The sequence below is a fragment of the Lates calcarifer genome, linkage group LG8 (genome assembly GCF_001640805.2).
Source record: "Lates calcarifer isolate ASB-BC8 linkage group LG8, TLL_Latcal_v3, whole genome shotgun sequence".
NCBI lineage: Eukaryota > Metazoa > Chordata > Actinopteri > Centropomidae > Lates > Lates calcarifer.
In genome coordinates, this window is record NC_066840.1 from 7269672 (window position 1) to 7293460 (window position 23789).

At 39.6% G+C, this 23789-nt stretch overlaps 2 protein-coding genes across 2 annotated transcripts; one reads left to right on the forward strand and one right to left on the reverse strand.

The window, feature by feature from the left end:
* The first annotated feature begins 3532 nt into the window (after positions 1 to 3532).
* cdhr2 (cadherin related family member 2) lies at positions 3533 to 17779 on the forward strand. Its single transcript, XM_018675553.2, is given in 32 exon segments — positions 3533 to 3629; positions 5282 to 5338; positions 5424 to 5483; positions 5590 to 5729; positions 5834 to 5884; positions 5973 to 6062; positions 6269 to 6358; positions 6445 to 6567; positions 7271 to 7414; positions 7663 to 7738; positions 7829 to 7938; positions 9290 to 9499; positions 9604 to 9756; positions 9866 to 10027; positions 10115 to 10176; positions 10294 to 10537; positions 11104 to 11343; positions 11446 to 11515; positions 11599 to 12032; positions 12034 to 12184; positions 12299 to 12370; positions 12538 to 12587; positions 12689 to 12840; positions 13445 to 13539; positions 13654 to 13744; positions 13871 to 13942; positions 14262 to 14397; positions 15319 to 15440; positions 15598 to 15711; positions 15819 to 15902; positions 16267 to 16330; positions 16432 to 17779. Coding segments are annotated over 32 exon segments (3954 nt in total). The 5' UTR covers positions 3533 to 3547; the 3' UTR covers positions 16585 to 17779.
* LOC108882824 (G protein-regulated inducer of neurite outgrowth 1) lies at positions 17172 to 21928 on the reverse strand. The gene is made up of 2 exons (XM_018675552.2): positions 21466 to 21928; positions 17172 to 20992 (listed from the first exon to the last, which is right to left on the reverse strand). The coding sequence occupies exon 2, from the start codon at positions 20960 to 20962 to the stop codon at positions 18764 to 18766; it is 2199 nt and encodes a 732-aa protein (XP_018531068.1). The 5' UTR covers positions 20963 to 20992; positions 21466 to 21928; the 3' UTR covers positions 17172 to 18763.
* Between the last annotated feature and the right edge of the window lie 1861 nt (positions 21929 to 23789).

The window sequence follows — 23789 nt, forward strand, 5'->3', positions numbered from 1 at the left end:
GAAGTACTCCGTATCTTTATTTAATTAAATGCCGTAATACCACAGTGTAAAATACTCCGTTGCAAGTAAAAATCTTCTAAGAATAAAAAAAAGAGTACAGAATCTTTTACCAGCTTAAAGTATCAGAATTAAACATAGTTTATCATTGGCTTATTATGATTAAGCATGTTGTACAATAAAACACCACTATAATGTTGTAGCTGGTCTAGTACAGCTAATTCTGCCTTCTTTACTGGGAAATTATTCATCATATTTTGATGATCATATGTTTGTACAGCTGTCACATAAATGTAGCAGGGTCAAAAGGAGTATAAAGAGTGGAGTGGAGTATAAAGAAGCAGAAAGTGAAAGTAAGCAGACCAAACTTGAGTAAGTAAAGTACTTATTTATTTACCCCACTGCTCCTAAGTTTGTATAGTAGATTAATAAACGATTAATACGATGAGTCAAAATTCGCCATTGAAAAAAGTACTAGACATTCTACCCTTTATAGGTATGAACTCACTTTATGATTATATTTGGGTATGCCACACAATTAGAGGAACCCCGTAGATGCTTTTTTAATACAGAACTTACATTATTTTTCACACATGCCCAAAATGAAGAGACATTAACATGGTTAAAGTTTAAGAGATTATTCTACAGTGGGTTTTGTGTGTATGTGTATGTGTGTGTGTGTGTGTGATTTCCTTTTCTTTTGAAAGATAAATGTCCTCACATGAGGTCATTATAACCTATGTGGAAAACAAGCATAATAGTGGAAGGAGAAACATGGAAAGAGGCCAAAAGACAGATTAAAAATGAAGAGAACAAACAGAAGAGAAAAATATTTAATATTATTATATTTATTTATTTAAAAGTATACAAAAATACAACTGAGAAAGTAAGGTAATAAATGAAAAAGGGTGGGTAAAGGAAAGTACACTAGATTTTATAAATGATAACAGACACAGTAACAACGAACATGTGTGTTGTGTGAGACTGAATGTCACACTGATGTAAAAAATTAACCATTATTATCATTATTTATTGCACTTTGATTGCATTATGCTATCAATCTCATAAAATCTCACAAAATCTTACAAAATCATGTTTCTTAAGTCACAAGCAAGTATGTGTCATTACTTATCAGGACTTATTCTTATCATCTTGTCTGTGTGGGAAAAACAGACACCCTGAGATCATGCAGTCATTAAAGTTAGATCTTTTTTTTTTCAACTCAGATTCTGTTTACTGTTTACTGGAATTGCTATGGCAGTGTTTTATTATGCTCCCGCCCATCTATTTATTCCCATCGCTGGATCAGCAGTGGAAATGTTGTTTGAAACTGTAAGTCATAAACCAAAGTCTAATTGGACAAGATTGAGGAACAGATTTCTGGGATGTCTGTCATCGATATCCAGAGGGAGTAAACTTTAAATGATAATATTGCTGTGATTTATTAGCACATTACCTTTGGTTGTTAACCTCTTCATAATTTGTTCAGCTATCTAAATGACTTTTCAGTCACACACAAACCATGATCCTTAGAACTGATTTTTATTTTAAAAAGCATACTTTTCACCAATCTGACCCACTTTTATTCTTTTTCTAACATTTGACACATTTGAGTTATTTGAACAAATAAACACCATTGTCCTGTTTTTATGCAGTAAAGGGACACTACCTCTATTTCTTACTTTAATTCCCAGCCAGTAAATTGAAATTATCCTACTTCAGCTAACTGGTGATACACTGACCTTTCTCTAGCACCACACTGAGGTTGACATTTGACATTTTGAGTGAAATGTCTCAACAGATATTTGAATGGATTAGCATGAAATTTGATATATTCTTGTTGCCCACAAGATAAACTGTAATAACATTGGTGATGCTTTCAGGCTTAGATTCCATTTAGCCTCAGCTGTGCTAGTCCTAATTTTGTTGTCCTAAATGTTTGCATGATAACATGTTAGATGGTTAACACCTACTTGGTATCAACATGTTAGAATTGTAACTGTCACCATGTTAGCACACTGACATTAGCATTTATCTAAAGTGCTTAGCCCAAAGAGTCACTACTGTAGACTCATATTCTTGTCATACACGGAGACACCACTTTTATTTCATTTTAATTCATTTGTAGCACTGGTGAACTACTTTCCTCTGTAGCTAATGGAAGGTCCTCAAGTTGTCACAAGTTCTGAAGTAATTTTGTCTCTATTGAACCAAAAATTCTGTAAAAAGTTATGTTCGGCCTGCCTGGCTAGCAGTCTAACCTCAAATGGCGGACCATAAATAAACTCAACAACTATTGGATTGATTACCATGAAATTTCATACAGACAATTGTGGTTCTTGGATGATGCATTTAGTTGACTTTGGTGATCCCCCGACTTTTCATTTAGGCAACCACAAGTTGACATTTGCATAAAACAGCAAATGTCAACCTGTTAAATAAATAAATAAAATTTCAGATATTCATGTCCCCCTCAAGATGAACTGTGACTTTTCCAAGTTCCAGGTTAAATTTCTGAACCACATACTTGAAAAACTAATCACACTCCTCATCTTTACTTTGTTAGCAGCAAATGTTAATTTGCTAACTGACTTGCTAAACTTAGATGGTAACCTTGGTATAAAAAAAACCCAAAAAACTTCAGCATGTTAGCATAATCACTATGAGCATGTTAGCATGCTTATGTTAGTGTAGCTCAAAGCACTGCTGTTTCTATGTACAGCCTCACAGAGCCTCTAGTGTGACTTATTAAAATGAGTATCCCTTTTAAAATGTCACTTCTCTCTCTTTAGCGCAGTTAGTGGCTGAAAATTGCACCTTTCAATTATATTTTTCATGGAAGAAAGAATCATTTACTGTACATGTTTAGCTTTCTAAGTGAGTCATTTGTACTGTCATTCTATAAAACCCATTTAAAACAAGCAAATGCAAAAAAATACACTGGTCAGAGTAAAGAGCTGTAGTGTTGTACTTTTGTTTTGAGACTGATTATGAATGAAGCCTGTGGGTACAAGAGAAGATAATCCTTTGTGTGATGCCCTTTAATTAGGGAGGAAGGCTGCGGGGGCTTTATTGTGAAGAGCTCATTAGAGAGGTGCATAAAATCTGTGCTTTCTGAAAAAGGCATCGGTCCAATGATTGCTTCTGATGAGACACGTTTTAGAAAGGCCCCCGGGTCACATTGGGTTTCTCAATGGAGGCAGAGAGACTGTTGTTGTTACCTTGACAACGGAAGCACCCATTCAGACAAAAAAAGCTGTTCACATGCTACTGGGGTTCGGGTATTGGTGACCCAGTATGCCATGATGCCATGTGTTCCTGGTGACAGGGCTGGCCAGCCAATGATGGGACCCGTCTCTATTACTACCCAGGCTTGGACAGCCATGTGTGAGAGCAAACAACGGGTGGAAAGTTGATCAATTTAACTTTTTGCAATCAGTAAGATGCTTTTGGATGTTTTGTGTAACAAATAAAGACAAGGAGGAGGTTAAGTACAGCGTTACTGGCAGTGTGTTAGCATATGTGTTAATCATTTATATTTACAACTGAGATGGCAATCACTGGGAGGAAGAGGAACCAAAGGTCTCATCCGGACATCAGTAAAGGAGAAGCTTCCCTGCGAATGTCGTCTGGTAAGTCTAACTGCGACATTTTAAAATTAGATTTATGCTTTTAAAGTTTTAGGTTTTCGCTTTTAGTGATTGTATAGCTCAGTGAGGATCTAGACGAAACAAATGTGATATATGTGTATTTAAATGTGCTGATATTGAACAGACAGGAAATATATATATCTTTTGGTGTGGTAAGCTAAAGTTTATACTTGTCTTTAATGAATTACAGATTAGAGTGGTATAATTCATGGGGCATGGAGACACCAAAGTGATTCATCCTCAGAAATCACAGCATTAAAAATCTGTTTTATTCTCATATATTAGAAATTGATCATTGTTCATGACATCCAAAACCTGCCACAAGTGCCGATTTCACCTTTTTTCAATCCTTATACCAGGTACAAACCGTGGAACCGGTAGAAAAATCCCTAAAAAGCTTAAAATAGCCTTTATCATTCATATAAAGACTCATTCATATAAGCTCAAGGATCATTAAATCCTTAAAGGCCAATTAAAATGTTCAGACTGAACCATGAATATCAAATGGTAAAATTTACAACTTGACCTTGTTGAAGATTAGCTTAAGTTGTTTTTACTGCTTAAATTCAATTCATGCACATTTACCTTAACTTTAATATTAAAAGTTTAAGTTAAGTTCTGTTCTAAAGTGAATGTAAGGGGAAACTGCAAAATGTCCTCAGACGTTCTTAGAATTTTTACGTTTGTGTGTTTTATTAAAATGTTTAATTATCTGCTGTTCAAGTTCTTATTACATTTGAAACATGTGTAACTGTATTTTCTTTTAGTTCATAATGTAGTCTTCACTGAACTACCTGTGCTTCTCTTACCTATAACTTATACCTACACTTTATCTGTAAGTAGCTGTAAGTAAAATGTAATTTTAACAGTAAAGAGGAACTCACACAGGGTGGAAAGCTTACGTTGCTCTGCTTTCTCTGTAAATGAAACTTTCCGACATATCAGGGCTCCACTGAGTGATGTCACAGCAGGTGCTCTCACCATCTTTTATGATGTTATTAATTTGGGTGTGCTCAAAAGTTCAATATGCAGTTAAATTTTAACCCAGAAAAATCAGGGCAAGAGCAGTTTTCAGCTCTGTTGATTCCAAGGTAACTTCAATTTATATTGTCCATCTGCAAAACTGAACACCTCTTACATAACAAGTTAATTTAATTGATTTTGGTGTTGTGCCCTGAGAGATAAAATGTGAATGTAACATAATTTTGAATGATATAGATTGGAGAAAATTCCCACATCTAGGAATCTAAGATAATGTTGATGTTGGTCTGTCAGTCGTCCACTTGTCCAGACTGAAATATCTCAACAACTACTGGATAGATTACCACTCACTTTTGTATAGACATTCATGGCCCTCAGTGCATGACTGAATCTGGTGTACTGCAGACTTTTCACCTGACACCACAAGTTTGAGTTTTTAGATACATGTCTTGACATCTATTGGATGGATTATTGTAAACAGATGGTAAGATGGTGAACATGGTAAACATTACACTGAGCTACTAAATAGTAGCATGTTAGCATCAAAGATGTTAGCATTGTCATTGTGACCAACTTAGCATGTAGCTCATACCCCTCTGGATTTACAACCAAATTATTTTTCTTATAAGATTTCTCTTCCTTTTCATTTACAGACATGGAGGGGATCACAGGAAGTATTCTACTGCTGTGCCTTATCAGCTTAGCTAATGGTGAGTATTCAGTTAATTTGATTACAATTTTGTCATTATGGCTTTACTTCACTGCCTAACACTAAAATACTTTGTGTCTCTGCAGCAAATACCAGTCCTGTAATCTCCTCTGTTCTTTTCAATGTGTGTGAAGACATCCCCATAGGTATACATGTCTGTGAAATACTGAAAACATGTTTCACTTTTGTGATATTATGTCTAAAAAAACGACATATTTTGCATTTCATGTTCCACTGATGCTGCTTTCACAGGGCAAACTGCCTTTACTATACAGGCAACAGACACAGAGAATGACCCACTGACGTATGTACTCACTGGGCCCAATGCTGTATTCTTCAGTGTTGCCTTAAACACTGGGATTGTAACAGTTGAGAGAAAACTGGATAGAGAGGTATGGTGGGGTGGAGATTCAGACCCTTCAGTTGTTAACAACTTCATTTTGGTTATACATGTGCTTTGTCAAATCATTTATTGTTTTTATTTTTTTTATTATAGAGCGCCGATGTAATGCAGCTTGGAGTCGAAGTGTCTGATGGTATCAGTGTTGTAAGTGAAGTGTAATTTAGTGTTAATCATTCAATTCATATCAGTTTGTTCATTATATTCATAGAGTGCATCATGCAATGTCTTTCAGACACCAGGACTATTAACTATAGTGATATTAGAGGCCAACGACAACAAACCCATATTTCAGGCAGCTTCATATGACGCTGAAGTTGCAGAGGTAAGTCAAACATATTTGACTTGATCACTCTTGGAGCCTTTTTCATAGTTGTCAGTTTTTCTACTCTAGCATGTTATGCTGTTAGTATGTACAGTATTATGTCTGTTTAACCATGTCAAAATTAGTGTATTTGGTGGATAATGCTGAGAGATATTTCTGTATTTAATTCTCTCTCTCTCTTTTTTTTTATCCCCCAAATTAATCAGAATACAGCTATAGGTACATCTTTGTTTACAGTGCTTGCCACTGATGCAGACACTGGAACTGCTGGTGTTGTTCAGTACAGCATTGATGAAGTAAGCTTAATAAATTAGTTCATTAAAATTATGTTGCAATGTTCCACAAATGTTATTAAAACTTTCACCTGCACTCTGTTTTCTAGGTTACTCCACCTGATGGCACCAGTCTGTTCAGCATTGTGAAAGCAACTGGTGAAGTCAGATTAGCAGGACAGTTGAATTATACTGCAAAGAGCACTTTCTACCGGCTTAAGATTAGGGCGTTTGTGAGTATTATGTTCCTAGCTGAGTTTGGGTTTTATCTATTTGCCCTTAATGAAACTAATCATGATTAAGAAAAAGTCTAACTTAAAACTCAAATATGTGACATAGATGAGATTGATACTCTCATGTCTGTGGGCCAACAATTAGCTTAGCTTAGCATAAAAACTGGAAAGAGAGGGAAACAGCTAGCTTGTACTTGAAACCTCTTGTCATTTTCAGATTTTTTTTTTTTTTTTTTTTGCCGTTTTCAGTCTTTATGCTAAGCTAAGCTAACCATCTCCTGGCTGTAGCTTCATACTAAACAGATATGAGAGTGGTATTACTCTTCTCATCTAACTCTCAGCAAGAAATTGAATTTGAAGTATTCCACTATCTGGGACTGATCCCTGAAGTAATTAATTTGATATTCATGCAGTATAGTTGATTTTCAAATGTTGTGTAATTTTTAAATATCATGTTTTGTTATTGTTTGTTATATTACTAAGTTTTTCCCCCAGTCGTCTTCTCCTTGCACAGTTATGCTCTATGCTTTGGTCGTGGTTTCATGCGCACAAAATGTATTTCAATAACATTTCAATTCTAAAGATTTCAATTAATTAGAATGTTTCTTAATGTTTCAATAATTATTAATGTAGCAAATAAAATCTTCTAGCACAGATTGCCTAACGCTTTTGAATTTCAGCAGCTTTGTTTCTCTCATAACAGGATGGTGTGGCCCAGTGTCATGGTCAACCTGCAAACTTCTCAAGCTTTGCTTTTTCCTTCATTACGGTTGTGGATGTCCCAGACCTTGACCCACAGTTCATCAATCTTCCCTATGTAGGGAGAGTTGAGGAAAATTCTCCTGTGGTGAGTGCTGATGGATTCTACTCAGGGTGCTGCATCTGAAATGTTGACATTAATTTTCAAAGAGTGATTGAAAAGGAAATGAAGGTTTTACTATCAATATTCATCAGGTGTGTTCCACCATTCACATGTCTTTGCGTGACATCTGCTTATCAATGTAATGTACACGCAGCTATGTGAGTTTCCATTTTGTTTGTTTGTAAATGAGGAGACTTCAACGTTTCATAAAATCTTTTTTTTTTCTTTACCAGGGCTCACCTGTGTTTAAAGTGACTGCTATAGACCAAGACACAGGAGTCAATGATGCTATAATCTATACCATTGAAGGTCAGCCTCAACCACTTGTTGTGACAATATGTTGTTTGCAGTGAGTGAGCAAGTGAGAAATGTTTTTGTTTTTTCCACATTGTTTAACAGATTCAACTGCTGATGGCCTGTTTGAAATTTCAAGAGATAGTGGCCAAATATCTGTGTCTTCAGCCATTGACAGAGAAGTTACTGGTGATACTGTTACCCTGACTGTAAAGGTACAGTTGTTTTTTTTTTCCTCATTACTAACAAATAATATATTATATAAATATAACAAACTAGTGCATGGTATAATATGTTGTAGTAGTAAGTATTACAGTGAGTGTACACAGTTAAATGGTGACAAAAGTTTAGCTTTTTTATTTTACCTTACCTAACATTTATGTTCCATTATTTGAAGGAATAGTTCAACATTTTGGGACATACATTTATTTGGTTTCTTGTTGAGAGTTAGACAAGAAGATTGATACCTCATATGAGTATGCTAAAAATGAAGCTCTTGAAAAGGGGGTTGAGCACAAGGGGATGAATGCAGGGTCAAATGAGGATTTATACTGGACACAGAGCAGAGGGTGTGATGGCAAGGAACCCAGAATGAGGCTCACCATAGGGGCAGCATCTTGATGAGGCTTCATAACTTCAGCGTCTCCTCCTCTTGGTTCCTGTAATGAGAGAGGAGGAGGTGAGGAAGCAGATAATTGAGTTGCGAGGGAGGGTTGTGAGAACAAGGTTATAGACACACCTGTAAAAGTACATAGACACAGGAAATTGGATTAGAGTGAAGTGTGATCTTTTCTCCTGAAGTTAAAATGACTTTTTATAGCATTTATGACACAACCAGCCCTCTCTCAGTCACAAACCACCATCAGATTATTTGTTGAAGTTTCTGCCCTTGTTTTCACTCTGAGAAGAAGAGGTGGACAACACTCTGAACTGAAGAAGAAGTGAACAGTGTAGAAGTAAAAGAGTAAGTGCGATAAGCAAAAACTCACATTGTAACAGGAGTGTGATGATTCCAAAACCGAGACCAAAGCCACGATACAAACACTTGCAATCTCATATCACGATACAGGAAGATGGAACCATCACATCCCGACCCAAGCCGCTGCTCTCATTACTTTACTACTGGAACAAAACTCATTTTTTAATTTCACAATTAACCCTGTAATGCATGTAAATCATATAATTAGGATTCTATTTAAAGTTGTATATTTAATATTACACATTACAGCTATGTTATAGTCTTACAACTGTGTGTGTCACACTATCATTTTTGTCTAATTATGATCAAGTGACAAAATAAAACAAAAAAAATAAACGTCTAACCTGAACTGTGTGGTGGGTGAGTTTAGAAGATTGTTACACCCCAGTGTTGTAACTAATGTAATATACAGCCTGCTGCCAGTTATGTGTTACACTGCTTTAGCTTGATGCGTTATGTTGAGTGAAGGGTGCAATTCGTACTGCATATGACAAGTCCTCTTGACTTTTGAGAGCCTATTTAATTGAGAACATCTATTTTTGGAAAATCTTGAGATGAATAAATGATTCTACTTTGATCTATTTTAGGCCACTGAGTCCAAGTCAAGCATCAATGGGAGGCCAGCCAACACCACAGCAAGTGTACAGATCAACATCATTGACATCAATGACAACAAGCCAGAGTTTTACAAGTGTGGCCCAGAGGACTGTGTGAAGGCCACGCAGTTTACAGGAGAGGTCACTGAGCACTCGTTGGGGTCTGTTCCAATCAACATGATGGTCAAAGATCTCGATAAGGTAAAAAAAATAAATAAAATAAAATCACATTCCCTGAGATGCATGTATGGTAAGTGAGTTACATGAATGATCAGGCATGAATCATCTCTGTTACATTTTCACAGATTCCCCACACTATTGAACTATCCCTGGAGGGACCTGACAAGGACGTGTTTTCTGTGGAACCTTCATTTATGTCATCAGATAGCTTGGTTCAGCTTCTGGTCAAGCAGCCCGAAGTACTGGATTTTGAAGAAAAACAGCAAATGACTCTAGAGGTTAGAAAAATGACATGAATCACTAATAATAATTTTGGAGACAACTTTTAGTTATTATATTTGTGTTTTACCAGTCTGAGGTGTTTCCTGTGCTTGTGTAATGGTGCAGGTGGTTGCAGTTGACAAGGAAAAACCCAGCTTCCGCTCCACTGCTTCAGTTACTATTAACATCAAGGATGCCAACGACAACAGCCCCAAGTTCCTCAATGACACTTACAAGCTGACGGTGGCTGAGCACTCTCCTGTTGGGACAACAGTGGCCACGATTACTGTAAGTCCTCACCAATCCTTTTTCTCACTCATACAGTTTGAGCTTACATGTAAGAAAGTCTTGACATTATATTTTTTTTCCCCCTAGGCAGAGGATCCTGATACGATGGATCAAGGCAAAATCACCTACAGACTTCTCCCAGATAGCATGTATGTACTCAAATCAAACTATGGCTATTGTGGTTATCTGAATGTAGCTACTGTGTGCTTTTTGCTGCCATGTTTACTGCGACAACACCACTGAACAGTCTGTGCCTGTGTTTCCAGACTGCCGTATTTTGACGTGAAGCCAAACACGGGCGTAGTTTACGTGAAAAGTGAAACTCTGCTGGATCGCGAGATCCGATCACTGTATTCAGCGACTCTGCAGGCCAGAGACACCAGCGGCAAGCCCGGCACCACAGTGCTGGAGATCACCGTGACTGACATCAATGACAAGCATCCAGTCTTCAACAGAGACTCTTACCTGGTGTTTGTGAAGGAGGGAGCACAGTTTAACATTAAGATAGAGGTAAATGTGATAGAACAGTGAACAACTGTAAACATTTCCATGTCATGGGTGTTAATGATGTAACAGGATTTCTTATTTATTGAAAGGATGTTTTTCATGATTTGGATGTGGAGCTCCCCTTTGATGCTACAGCATAGACAATAGAGTCAATTCTTCCAACGTTAAGGGCCATTTCAGCATGACAGTGCTCCTGAGCACAAAGCCTAAAGCCTAAGCCCTGTGTGTGTGTGTGAGTGCGCGTGGAAGAGGTAATGGGGTTTCCATATGAATGTTCATCCAATTTGTAGCACATTTTTACTGTGTACAGAGTCCTGAACTCCACCCTATGAACCCTTAGAGTGACCTGGACAGTGTGTGTTTGTGCTGGGCCTTTTCGCCCACAAGCAATAGCCCAGTTTCACTAATACTCTTGTAGCTAAATGGGAGCAAACGCCTGCAGCCAGTTTCCAAAATCTTGTGGAAAGCCATTCCAGAGGAGTGAATTATAGCAGCATATTAATCCCCATAGTTTTGGAATTAAATGTTTACTAACTATCCATTTCTCGTAATGTCTCTCATTTGGACAGGCCACAGATGTTGATGACCCCGAAACAGTAAACAGCCAAATTGTGTATGGAATTGTGCCGAGCAAGTACAGTGGTAACTTCATCATCGACCCAAGCACTGGTGTGTTGAGAAACAAAGGCGTGCTGGATCGTGAGGCCCTGGACCCGAAGCTGAACGGGGAGATCAAAATCAATGTGACTGCTACTGACAAAGGAACTCCTCCATTGTCTTCTGAGGTTACAGTCATTATCAATATAGAGGTAAGACTTGAACAGTTTATAGTGAATCATGGTTGTCATGTGGCTTCTGGTGCTGCCACCCCTGGTGAGGATGATAACTGTTGATGTTTTCATTTGATGCAGGATGTCAATGACAACACCCCAAGCTTTGAACCCCCCACTTACAAATTCTCTGTTAAAGAAGGAAATAAGGGTCAGTATTTAAATTTGCAAATGGCTTTCAAATGTTCAGAACTGTCTGACTGGACTTTAATCTTATTTTTCTACTGAAATCAGGTGCATTCGTGGGCTCTGTTTACGCTGAGGATATGGACCAAACCACAGAGTATAACCGCATTTCTTTCAGCATCATTGATGGAAGCTTTGGCAGCTTCATCATTCGCACCTTTGCGGATGGGGAGAAATACAGGGGAAACATCACCGTGGATCCCGACATTGAGTTGGACTATGAGAGCCCTCACAAGCAATTCAGACTGCAGGTAGAAGCAACAGATCTGGAGCAGAGGAAGGCTGTAGCGATGGTGGAGGTGGACGTGTTGGACGTGAACGACGAGAGGCCCGAATTCAAACCGACACCGCCCGTGACGGTGAAAGAGAACACCACCATCAGTGGGGCTGTTGGGAGTTTCACAGCGCAGGACAAAGACGGAAACCACTCGCTCGTGTACGAGCTGGAATCCATCCAGTGCAGATGCAACGGCTCTATGAATCCCTTGCAACTGGTTTATCCTCGATCCAACAGGGGAGGTCAGACTCAACCCGAAGTACAAGGTGGACTATGAACTTTGTGACCAGGTGGTGGTGGAGGCTCAGGTGGTGGATGAGTACACAGAGAAGGGAGAGAACAACAGTGTCACACCAGGTCAGAACTGGGTCGTTTAGGAATAACAAAAGCATAAGAGCGTCAAATACCCCCACCCCACACACACACACACACACACGTTGGTTCACTGTGTTTTTCTTTGATCTCTTTCAGGACAAATGGTGATCAACATAGAAGACATAAATGACAACGCTCCAGAATTCATTGCGACCGATTCAGTGTTTGGTGAGTGTATATACTGTGGCCCCTGTACTTTGGAACCACTGATTCAAAGGGTCATACTCACCTGAAAGTCATTTATACCAAAAAACTTTCATTCCCCTTTGTACCAGAGTAAAAATTGCAAATGTACAACCCTGGGGCTAAACGAATCTGTTTTCTTTGTACTTTAGTTGTGGTATCAGAAACAGCAAGTAAAGGGACATCGGTCGCAGGAGTCACTGTGAGTATGAAAAAAAAACATATGACTGACATGATTTCAGCTTGTTAACAAGTTATGTGATGAGATGCCCAGACACTCTTTGTATCTCACATTGCTCTCAGGCTATAGATCGTGACACTGGCGTTAACAGGGAGATGGAGTTTAAAGTAACAAAGGTCCAATTTGAAGACACCAACAATCACACCAGCTCCATCAGGATGCTGTTTGAGGCCATAACCACACAGCAAAAGGATATTTTTGTTGGGATTATTCAGTGAGTACAAAGTCATCCATCAGCATTGTATTAGTAAACCTCAATCTGCTCTTAACTTTTGTTTGGATTGTCATCACAAGAGCACTCATTGATGGATTTTTGAAGGAGACTAACTGACACAGGCCAAAAGGCTCAAAAGGCCCAAAGGGCAGAGGGAGGGCCTCGATCAGATGTTGTTTGAAGTTACTGTTAATATCTCTTGTTGGAAAGTCAGTGAAACAGCTACAAATGGACGCAAAACAGCTACATATAGATAAATTAAAAATAAAAAGAGATGAAAAGTAACCTCAAAGATATTCAAAATGTTCACAAAGAGATGTACCATTAACACAAGACAGAACTGAGCAAAAAAGAAACATACAAAACAATCAAGAGACACAGAGGAGATGCAAAATTTAGCTGAAAACGACCCTAAAATATCATGAAGTAACAAAAAATGACAGCAGTGAGACAAAAGAAATGACTACAGATGGATGGAAAACATGAATAAAGGAAAATACCAAATCATCACAAAAATAATCATAAATATCTGAGGTGGGAGGCCTTCATGTCTGTGACTCTTGTCTCATACTGCTGTTCTCATGATTTCTTCAACTTTCCACAGAACTACTGAAGCACTTGAACTGTCACTGAAAGGTAAATATTTGGTAACAGTAACTGCAAGTGATAGTGGCGGCTTCTCAAGCAGCACCTGTACTGGAGGTGAGTGACTGAAATCACACAGCTGAATTTACATTAATGTCTGTCTTTATAAGCACCAGAGGGACATATGTTAATGCTTCTGTGTTAATGCTTCTGTTCTTATTCTATCGCAGATTTTCACAGTTGATGAGTCGTACAGAGTTGAACTTCAGTTTACAAGATCTGTAGCTGAAGTTGAACAAGATAAAGATAAAATCATCAGGTATGCATTTCTCCAGGCCATACTGTGTTTTAGTAAAGTTTTAATCTGGTGATAGAGAACTGAAGCATTTTTCTAGCTCTTTTCTCACTGAGGACTTAGTATTTTCTCTGATCTCTGTATTTCCAGGTCTCTTACTGCTGCCACTAAGGCAGCTGTCTCAGTTTTTGCAATCAAGAATGACAGTCCTGAAGCATCCAGGCAAGTTCTCACTCACACCACCTCCTACTTGAAATCACCTTACATCAAAATATATTAGAGATCCTGATCATAAATCACTGGTACAGAAACTCCAAAAATAATCTCAAGCTCCTCACTTGAATACATAGACTGTTCTTGTCCACTAGGTGGTGCCAGTGCACCTGTAAACAATCACATTGTTGAGGATAACTTATTTGACGATGATAGTTGATGATAATTGAAGCAACACAAGATGATTTAGATTTTAGATTTAAAAGGTATATCTGTTGATTTAGGTTCATTACATTAACTGTGTGAATGCACTGTATTCTTCTCTCAGGGCCTCAGAGGTCACTGTGATGGTGGCATATTTTGTCTACACCAACGGGACAGCTCTTACCTCTAATCAAGTGGAAAAGATGCTCTCTGATCCTGATCATTTTCCTGAACTGGTAGACCTTGGCCTCAGGTACATTGTAAGTATGAGCAGTTTTAAAGTTTCATTTTCGGTAAGCTTTTCTGTCATATTATGCTTTCTTTACGTCACATCAGCAACTTAATTACAACAGCTTTACATTCCTCTTCTGAACCTTTGGAGTAGTTTTCCGTCACTTCTTTCCCCCACTGCTGTATTTGCCTAATTTTCCACTGTACATTTTTTCTTTTCTGTGGGACATTGAGTCCCTGAAAAAGATTCCATGTTAAACTAGAGCAGGAAGTACATCTGCAAGAGTTCTGTTAACTGCAGTACTTTATGTTTTTTTTTTTCGTTCTTCAGTAGAAATCACTGATGCAAGTAAACTGGACACAAATGAGGGAAATCTGTTTTGTTTCCAGATTGTTGCAAATGTGCAACATAATCACTGGAACCTAAAATTAATTTCTCTAACTCTGCTGTGCAGTCGTACATTAAATGTAGTTAATATATTTTATTTTGCTCTCTGAGATTTGCTTTACTGAACTGATGCTAAAAAAAATACACATACACTGTACCTCTATGACAAATAGGATTCCCTAGTGTGTTTTGTCAATAAGTATCCTACATAAGTTATTGTAAATAAAAGTAGATTTATATAAAATAATGTACAGAGGACCCTATTAGTTAGGTCAGGGAAGATAAAATGTACTTTTTTTGTTTGTTTGTTTTGTGCCATTTTAAGGAAATATGTATGAATATAATGTATTCATGCTAAATGTTAAATGTTTAATAAAAGGTTAAATAAAATGAATAAAAGTTAATCATTCACCAATATGAATAAAACAAATAATTATTATAGTAAACTACTGTACTGTATTTTGAAAATGGATGAATGAGCTTATAGCAACAAGTTTAAATGAAACCTTACAGGTTTACAGACAGCAATATACTAAAGACAGATTTCTTACTTCGGTTTCAGGGGACGGGTCCTGTGGTCGAGCCGGACACAGATCCTTTAAAGTACATCCTGCCGGGGATGGTGGGAGGCCTCATCATCGTGCTGGCTGTCCTCACTATTTCTCTGTTGTGCACTCGCAGAAAGTAAGAAAAGGAATTAGGAATAAAGTTAGGAACAGGACCGAAACATACTGTCTATCCCAGTAAAGACACACATCCCAGTTTCAAAAATGCCATTGATGTAAAAACATTTGTGATAGGTACAGTGTCTGTTTACTTATCAACTCACTTCATACAACAGCTACAAGAGGAAGCTGAAGGCAGCTAAAGCCATGAACTCTGCAGCCATGGTGACGTCTGACAACCAGAAAAGTGGTTCTGTGGTACCTGGAACCAACAAGTACACGATGGAGGGGTGAGGACACAACAGCACATGCATTAACAGAGGAATATCAGTTACTGAATGAACAATAGAAAATGTAACTTCCTTCTGACTTTATTAATGTCATTATTCCCTGACAGGGCCAATCCTGTTCTCAACCTCAACATTGACACGACCATGGTCCTAGACTTGGACGAGGAGAGCTCAGATGTGGACAAAGTCAGGTAAAAACAACCTCTCCTGACGACCATGGCTATCTCCTCCGTCTGCTGAGAGCAGCTATTAGCTCTGTCACCACAGACTGATAAGGTGATGGCTCACAGTGACACGCAACCTGACTTTCCACTCACAGCACACAGCAGGTGCTGGTTAATAAACTGGGATGGTTTCCAGGTGAACATTTTGTCACAGTGTGCTCACTACAGCATGTTGTGACAGAGAGCTGGCTCTCAGCTCCATCAGTGCCACATGACCTTTATTTAAATCAAAAACATGAACACTGATTTGAGAAGAAAGCATCATCCTCCTGAGATGATTTACTGTGCATATTAGGATTATTTTGATCCCTTTTTTTCTCCGTCACTAAAGCCTCAACTCCCTGGACTACAGTGAAGAAATGACCAGTCCTGGAAGGGACACAAAATCTACCATGGTGAGTTCTGGTTTTTTTTTTTTTTTTTTTTTTTATCCACCCCCTTTTTAACTTTTGATTAGAATGTGGTCTAATTTTAAAACTTGCCTGCTCCTCATTAGCAATGGATCCGGGAGGAGGAGGAGGAGGAGGAGGACAGCAGCTCACCAGAGTACATTGAGCCTCTGGGTGCAGCACTGGCCCAGCGGGGAGAGAAGAAAGACAAGCCCGACAAGGGTTTTGATAACCCGGCATTTGACACTACAGACCTGTGATGGAAATCATGAGGAGAGAGGCACCAAGGCCTCAAGTGGACACATGTTGCTTCTCTGTAATCAGGCTGACACAAACCATAAATCAAACATATTTACAATGTTGCAGGAAGTCTTCACGTAGCCTTCTGTTCTCACCAATGGTAATTTATTACTGAGATTCTTGTGTGGATTTTGCACAAGATTTGTGGTATCTAAAGTCATGAGTTTGCTTTGCCTAAACATTCAATTCAAGGGAAAACAAAAAGGAAAACCAAAATGGGAGATGTAACTCTGTAAAAACTATATAACTATATAATACTGTTATACCACTGCTTTGATTGCTGAGTTTTTAAAAATTCATTTCAAAAAACACATTTCTTCAGTCCATTAAATATGAAACCACAGCCAGGACACAATTAGCTTAGTTTAGCATAGCATGATAACTTCAAGCAGGGGAGAGACAGGTAGCCTGGTTCTGTCCAGAGATGAAAAAAGGAAGAAATCAGCCTGCCAGCAACTGCGCAAGAACACCTCAAAAAACAAAAAAACAAAAAACAAAAAAACAAAACACCAATCCAAACAAAAGCAGATTTGGAGACAGAGTCTAGTTGTTTATTTTCCAGTCTGTATGCTGAGATAAGCTCAGAAAACTAGCTTCATATTTACAGATGAGAGTGGTATTAATCTTCTCATCGGATAAAAGGCATACTTCCCTAAATGTCAAACTCTTATCTTTGCATAAATGCCATCTAGACTGTCTATCTGTGGAGAAGCAAACAAAACAATTGTTTGTTGCACATGTGAATCACTTTATTTTGTTCATATATTAAGCAGTGGTTTAAAAACTGTTTGGTTTGCTTTGAAAGAAACTGTATTATAAGTTATGCCAGGACACAAATGCAAATTTTTGTTGCAGCTGATGCTACTAGAAAGGAAATTTTTAAAAAGTGGAAAACAAAAGAATATTGTAATATTGCATAATGTCAGTATGTGAATGAAATCTTTATTTATGATTGTGTGTCAGCCTAAAGGTTTATCCTTGTGCGTGTTTAATTTGTTAGTATTTGCTTGGGGTTTGAGATACTTACTGAAATAAAATCTCATGCAGTGTGACTTTGTAACAAGCAATGGATTGAAAAGATGATTTCACTGTTTACAGACATCTAAATGAATGTATCATAAGTGCAATCTGTGAATAAAATAATTTTCAAATGTGGATTTTAGCCTACTTTTATGAAGTTAATGTATGACCACCAACATCACTGACACTGTAACAACCTCTGAATTAAAACACATTTAAAGTAAGTTTCATCACATAAGTTACAACTGAATCACTTATTATGGCAATAAAATACATAAGAAGTCAGAAACATGTCATTACTTTTCTAAAATGATCATGATTGTGCTCGTCATCAGTACATTTTTATACTTTTCACAATACAAACAAGTTATTGTGCCAAATCTAAAAGCAGAATATAAGACATACAAAAGCCTGCAGTAATGGTAGGGACTCCTCTCACACACAGATCAAGGCAACATTTAAATCAAGTCAAATTTCCATACATCCAAAACAAAAAGACCCACAGATTGTATTAAGAGACCACAAGGTCATAAATCATAAATAAAAACTGACACTCTGCTGTTGTCTCTTTCTGGGTCGGAGCTGTTAAGTGTTAAGCTTTCTAGCAACCAGGAGAAGGATAGCTGGTTGCCATGGCTTCATATTGTCTGAGGTGCATGAAGAGAGAAAGAAAAAGCATCAATAGCTGTAAAGACTCAGTGGACAATTGAATGGTCTGGGTGAAAAACATTAAAGGAGAAGAGCTAACAATGACACTGACATATCACCTATCACCCTCATTTTCCCAAACATAGAGTCCATTAATCTGTCAGTCTGTACAGCCAGAAGTCCAAGGAAATTTGTGAAAAAGAGAAATCCAAGAAAAAAGAAACAAACAAAAAACCCCATCTCATATGGCTGATTCGCAGTGATGAATGCGCCACGATAGAAACTCTATATTAAATGCTTTTGTGCTTCTTTTGTTTTGTGTGAGGACGTGATTTCCTTCTCACATTTTCAAGACAATGTCATGTTGACATAAATCAGTGAGCATCACAGCCACATATGTCAGATGTTGTGTGATTTTCCAGCACAGATTTTTTTTTTTACCCTCAACCAGCTTGTTGCTTTACTCTTGTGTCACTCGGTGGTGTGAGCTCTGGAGCAACAGTGCGGCTGCTGCATGTTCTCCATCAGCAGACGGAAGGGGTTCCTCCTGCGTCGGCTCACCTTCCCGTCCCGCCCCCCTCTCTTGCCAGCCCGGCCTTTTCCTGACCCAGAACCCCCCTGAGTGGACTCTGGGGGGGAGAGGGGGGTGGCTGAGGGGTTGAGGGGAGGAGGGGGAGGCATGGAGGGCTGCCTTTTCTGCTTCTTCACCTGTTTCTCCAGGTGTTTCTGGATGGCTGAGCCCAGCACGGCCACTTCCACCACCGCCCCGTACACCTCCCACGTCATCCCTTTCTCGTCCCAGCTCACCTCCTGCACAGGCTCCTCACATTTCTCCTCGCCTTTCTCCTTACAATTTATTGCCTCCATTTTGTCCTCTTCAGCTGCTTCCACTTTTTTCTCCCCCTCTTTAAGCACTTCTTCTTTCTCCTCCTCAACCTGTTCCTTTTTCTCCTCTTCCTCCTCCACTATCTTCTCCTCTGTGCTAACCTCCTTCCTGATCTCGGGAAAAGTTGTGACGGTGGGCGTTCTCGGGGTCATGGGTGCCGTAGCGACAGAGCGAAACTCCACCTGTTGACCCACCTGCAGCTCAGCATCTTTGGTCTCTGCACCCACAGCCCCACATTTCCCAAACGAGTTTGGGAAGTAGAAAGCATGGTCCCCCTCAGGAGGGGTCATAGGGCTGGTGGCTGCAGACTGACACTGCACCACCTCCAGGCTCACCTGTGTGCGGATGTTGTGGCAGCCAAAGGGAGCTGGAGATTCAGGGACGGGAGGTTTTGCGTCTTTGTTTTCTCTGACCTCTGAACTGTCAGATTTTACAATGGTTTTTGGTTGATCACTAGCAGGAGCAGATGACTCTTCACTTTTGTTCTGTGGAGGATTTGTGTTTGAGATGTCCTCTACCTGATCAGGAGCAGGCGTTTCTGTGGAGATCTCTTCCTCCCCATCCTCCCTCTTTACATCACTCTTGTTTTCACTGAGTTCCTCATATTCATCAATCTTGACCATCTCTGGCTCAACAGAATAAGAAGACAACTCAGCCCTCTCCTCTTCTTCCTCCTCATTATTGCCATAGTGGGTGACCAGGATTGTGATGTCCTGATCCATGCTTCCCATCCTCTGCTGCTTACACTGCTGATTACTATCCTCCAGAGTTACTTGTGACTCTATTAACCCAGCAGCTGGGCAACTATCAGAGCTCTCTGGAGTTGCATTTGAGCGGAAACCTTCAGTCAGCTCCTCTGATGTAGTTAATTTCAAAGCTGCGGTTATCTCTGACTCGGCCTCTGCTGGACTTTTCATAGCAGGGAAACTCTCCATTTGGCCGTTCTCCCTCTGCTCCTCACTCATTTTCACTTTCTCCCTGTTCTGCACCGTCTCCCTCCCGATAAGCTCTGGGAAAGCAGTAGTTGATGGCGTCTTTGGGGTCATGGGGGACGTGGCCACGGAACAGAACTCCACCTGCTGACCCACCTGCAACTCAGCATCTTTAGCATCAGTACCCACACCTCTGGTTTTCCCAAAAGAGCTCGGGAAGAAGAAGGAATGGCCACCCTCTGGGGGGGTCATGGGGCTGGTGGCTGCGGAGCGACACTGGACCACCTCCAGGCTCACCTGTGTGCGCATGTGGTGCTGCCCGAAAGGAGCTGGGGAATGTAAGTCAGGGGAACGTGGGTCGAAGGGGTCTGGGGTTGATGGCACAGGAACCGAGATACTCTCAATTTCTTGACTCATGTTTTTATCCGTGGAGCTTTCCCTCTGATTTCCAGCATCTCCATCTCCATCATTTAGGTATTCATTAGAGACTGTCATGTTGTTATGTGTGGCTGTTGCTGTTTTATCAGCTTCAGGTTGTTGTGTCAGAGGTATGGCGTCAGTCTGAGTACAGTCTTTAACTCGTATAGAGTCAGTGTCAGTATCGCTATCCCCTCTTGAAAGCACTTGATCTTTGGATATTGGATTCTTGCCTCCCTCCTCAGCGTAGCTGGCATTAGTGAGTAGTTTTGGCTGATAGTCCCCTTGAGTTGTTGACTCTTGACTCGTGTTTATCTGAGGTCCCTCAGGCGCAGCGCTGCCATCTGAGCCACCTGGACACTCTCCATCATCTGTCTTCTCACGAGGCTGGTGGTCCTCTCTGAGACCTCTCATCTGATCCTTAAGACTTCCCATTCTGCCTCTACATAAAAGTGGTAGAAGTACCTGCAGGGCACAACACGGCAATGACACACTGTTTGTGCAATTTGTAATCAGTAACTATAACAACAAGCCCCAGCATGCATGGCGGATAAATGATGGTTTGTTTTTGTTATAAAAATATTCTGTCGTACGGCACTCATGTCAAGTATCCAAACGTTAACATGTAACACAAGTTACATCACTGCCAGCACTTAATGGAAATTATTCATGTTCATTTTAGTATCTCACTCTAATCTGGAATATTAACTATCATCAAACATTTCACTGCATTTTAAATGTCAAATATACAGCTTGATTATGATTCAGACCTTGCTACTCTAAAAATACATTTACATAGATCACATTCAAATCCTGTTTTAGTTCATAATCACATAAAACGAAAGGCATGCACAGGAATCCACAGTACTTGTCAAATTTCTAACTAAGAAACAAACATGATAAAACAAACTGAAGAAAATCACGAGTCAAAGACATACCTCAGCAGTCCAAGTCAGTCTGAAGTCTCTCCATAACTCACTCTCAGATTTGGGTCAAACGTCGCAAATCTCAGCGTTGATCGAGACCCACATCTGTCCGCACAACTCCCCTGTTGATTGATACTGATTGCAGTGGCTACAGGTTTGTCTCTAGAAGAATCTATCTTAGGCAATCCTCGCTCTTTAAGCTGTGGCTGTGTCTATTGAAAAGCTTCACATTTCCAGTTTCCCTGGAAACCACGGTCGGGTTCTGCCAGTGAGTGGTAATGTAATGACAAAATCTCTGTTCAGCTCTCTAATCATCAGTAAATCATAGTAATTAACTCCAGGTTCTCATAGCAACACAAAGGCAACTCTGTGCAAAGAGATAAACCTGTGAATTGGCTTTGCTGGAGAAATTTTAGAAGAGGTATAAATTAGTGATAAAAGCTTTCATGTCAATACAGGTGATCAGTATCAGGGCTTCTGAAGGGATGTGCAGAACAGGGATTTCTCTTCTTCATCATCAGTCAGTTTTTACGTAAGACTGTGAGCGTCTGTGAAGGCCACATTTGTTTGACCACTCTCAGCGTAAAGAAATCAGTGATAAATTGTAATTAAAAGCAGGCTGGTCACATAAAAAAAGACGCTTCCTCTGAACCAAATTAGGTTTGTGGAGGCAGATTATCACAGGCTCATTTACAGGACCAGAAAAATGATGCAAACTCAGGTCTTGAGGAGGAAATTTGTGAAATATTAGTACTGCTGCAACTGTGAAAGTACATGAAAGACAACAGGGGATATCAGCTGAAGGAGCCTGGAGGAAGCAGAGCTGTGCCTCCCACACAAACGCACACTTGTAAACCACCACGTCTTTCATACTCAGCCTGCCCCCCCCCAACCCCTCCGCTTTGTGACATGTATTTCTCCAGAGCCTCAGTAATTCGGCTCGCCTCGAGTAATTGTGTGGGACCGAGGATGTTTATATTTCTTTCATTTCTGAGAATCTTTCCTTTCTTGGTTTTACTGTAGCAGTGGGCTGCAGCTTTGGCCAGAACACGGTGTACTGACAGAAGTATTCTCACCATTAATTCAAAAGCCTCCACCAATCCCCGGCCGCCGCAGAGTTCTGTTGCCTAGCAACCGCGTAGTGTGATGGAGGGAGGTGTGCTGCTGAGGGCCAAGGTAGACAGCTCTGATCACATTCTCATCAGGAGCCATCAGCCTGCCAAAGGCCATCTTCTCAGCAATGTGTTGGTAATAATGACCATGGTGATTCATTGATGAGCGCTCTCCACAAACAGGATGCATCACAGACACAGTGCTTTTGCAGCTACTAACAGTGTTATTCCTACTGTATGTGGCAGGATATCACATTTTACAAACCTGAGAAACATGTTGGTATCTGTTTTTATTTCCCAAAATAGTCACATATAATGAAATGCATAATAAGTAAGTAAACACAAATGGAAAAAGAGGTAAGAGGAAAATTTAAAAAAGACAATTTATAAAGATTTCCTTTGGAATGTTAGTTGTGTGGAGATTTCCTGATGCCAACGTACTGTCATTCCAACATTAACTACTTGTCTTCAACCTATGGATGATCAGACAAGTTGGTTCCAGTGTTTCAGCTTGAATAGTTCATATTCTAAGGATCATTTGGTCTCCAGTTTCTGTCCAAACTCCTTGATGGCGCCCGTGGCCTTGTCCGCAGCTTTTTCTATGGCTGCTTGAGTCTGTTTGCTGGCTTCTTGAGCAGCTTCAGAAAGTCAGAGCGAAGCAGAAGAGAAATATTCAGGAATTTAAACAGCATAAAACTTCTGTTATCAACTCACATGCACAATGATGAGTGGAAGTATATGTTTATGTATCTAAAAAAAAGCCTCCTGTGATCTCTAAAACCACACACACACACGCACACACACATATACACACACACACACACACACAGCTTTACAGTAATTCCAGTATCTCTTATGTTTCCAACTCTAAAAGATGTGTAAAGTTTTTGGATAATTTTTCATTTCGTTTTAGGAGCTCATGTTTCATTGACCAATAAACATTTCATTTGGGAGCAATATTTTTTATCCTCCGACAGCCTGACTCTGCCCTTTAGATCTTCTTTGCTCAAAATTATAAGTCCCCTCTCACATCATGACGCTTCAAAGACAGAGGAATGTGCACATTACCTGCGCTGGCTGTTTCTCTGGAGGAGTCTGCCACCTGCTGTACGGCTTCTTGAGCTGCCTGCACTGAAAACACATCACAGGGACTTACAGTGACACCTTTGCTTAAACTCCACCATTTTAAACAGTTGTAAAAAGATTAAAAAAAAACAAAACAAA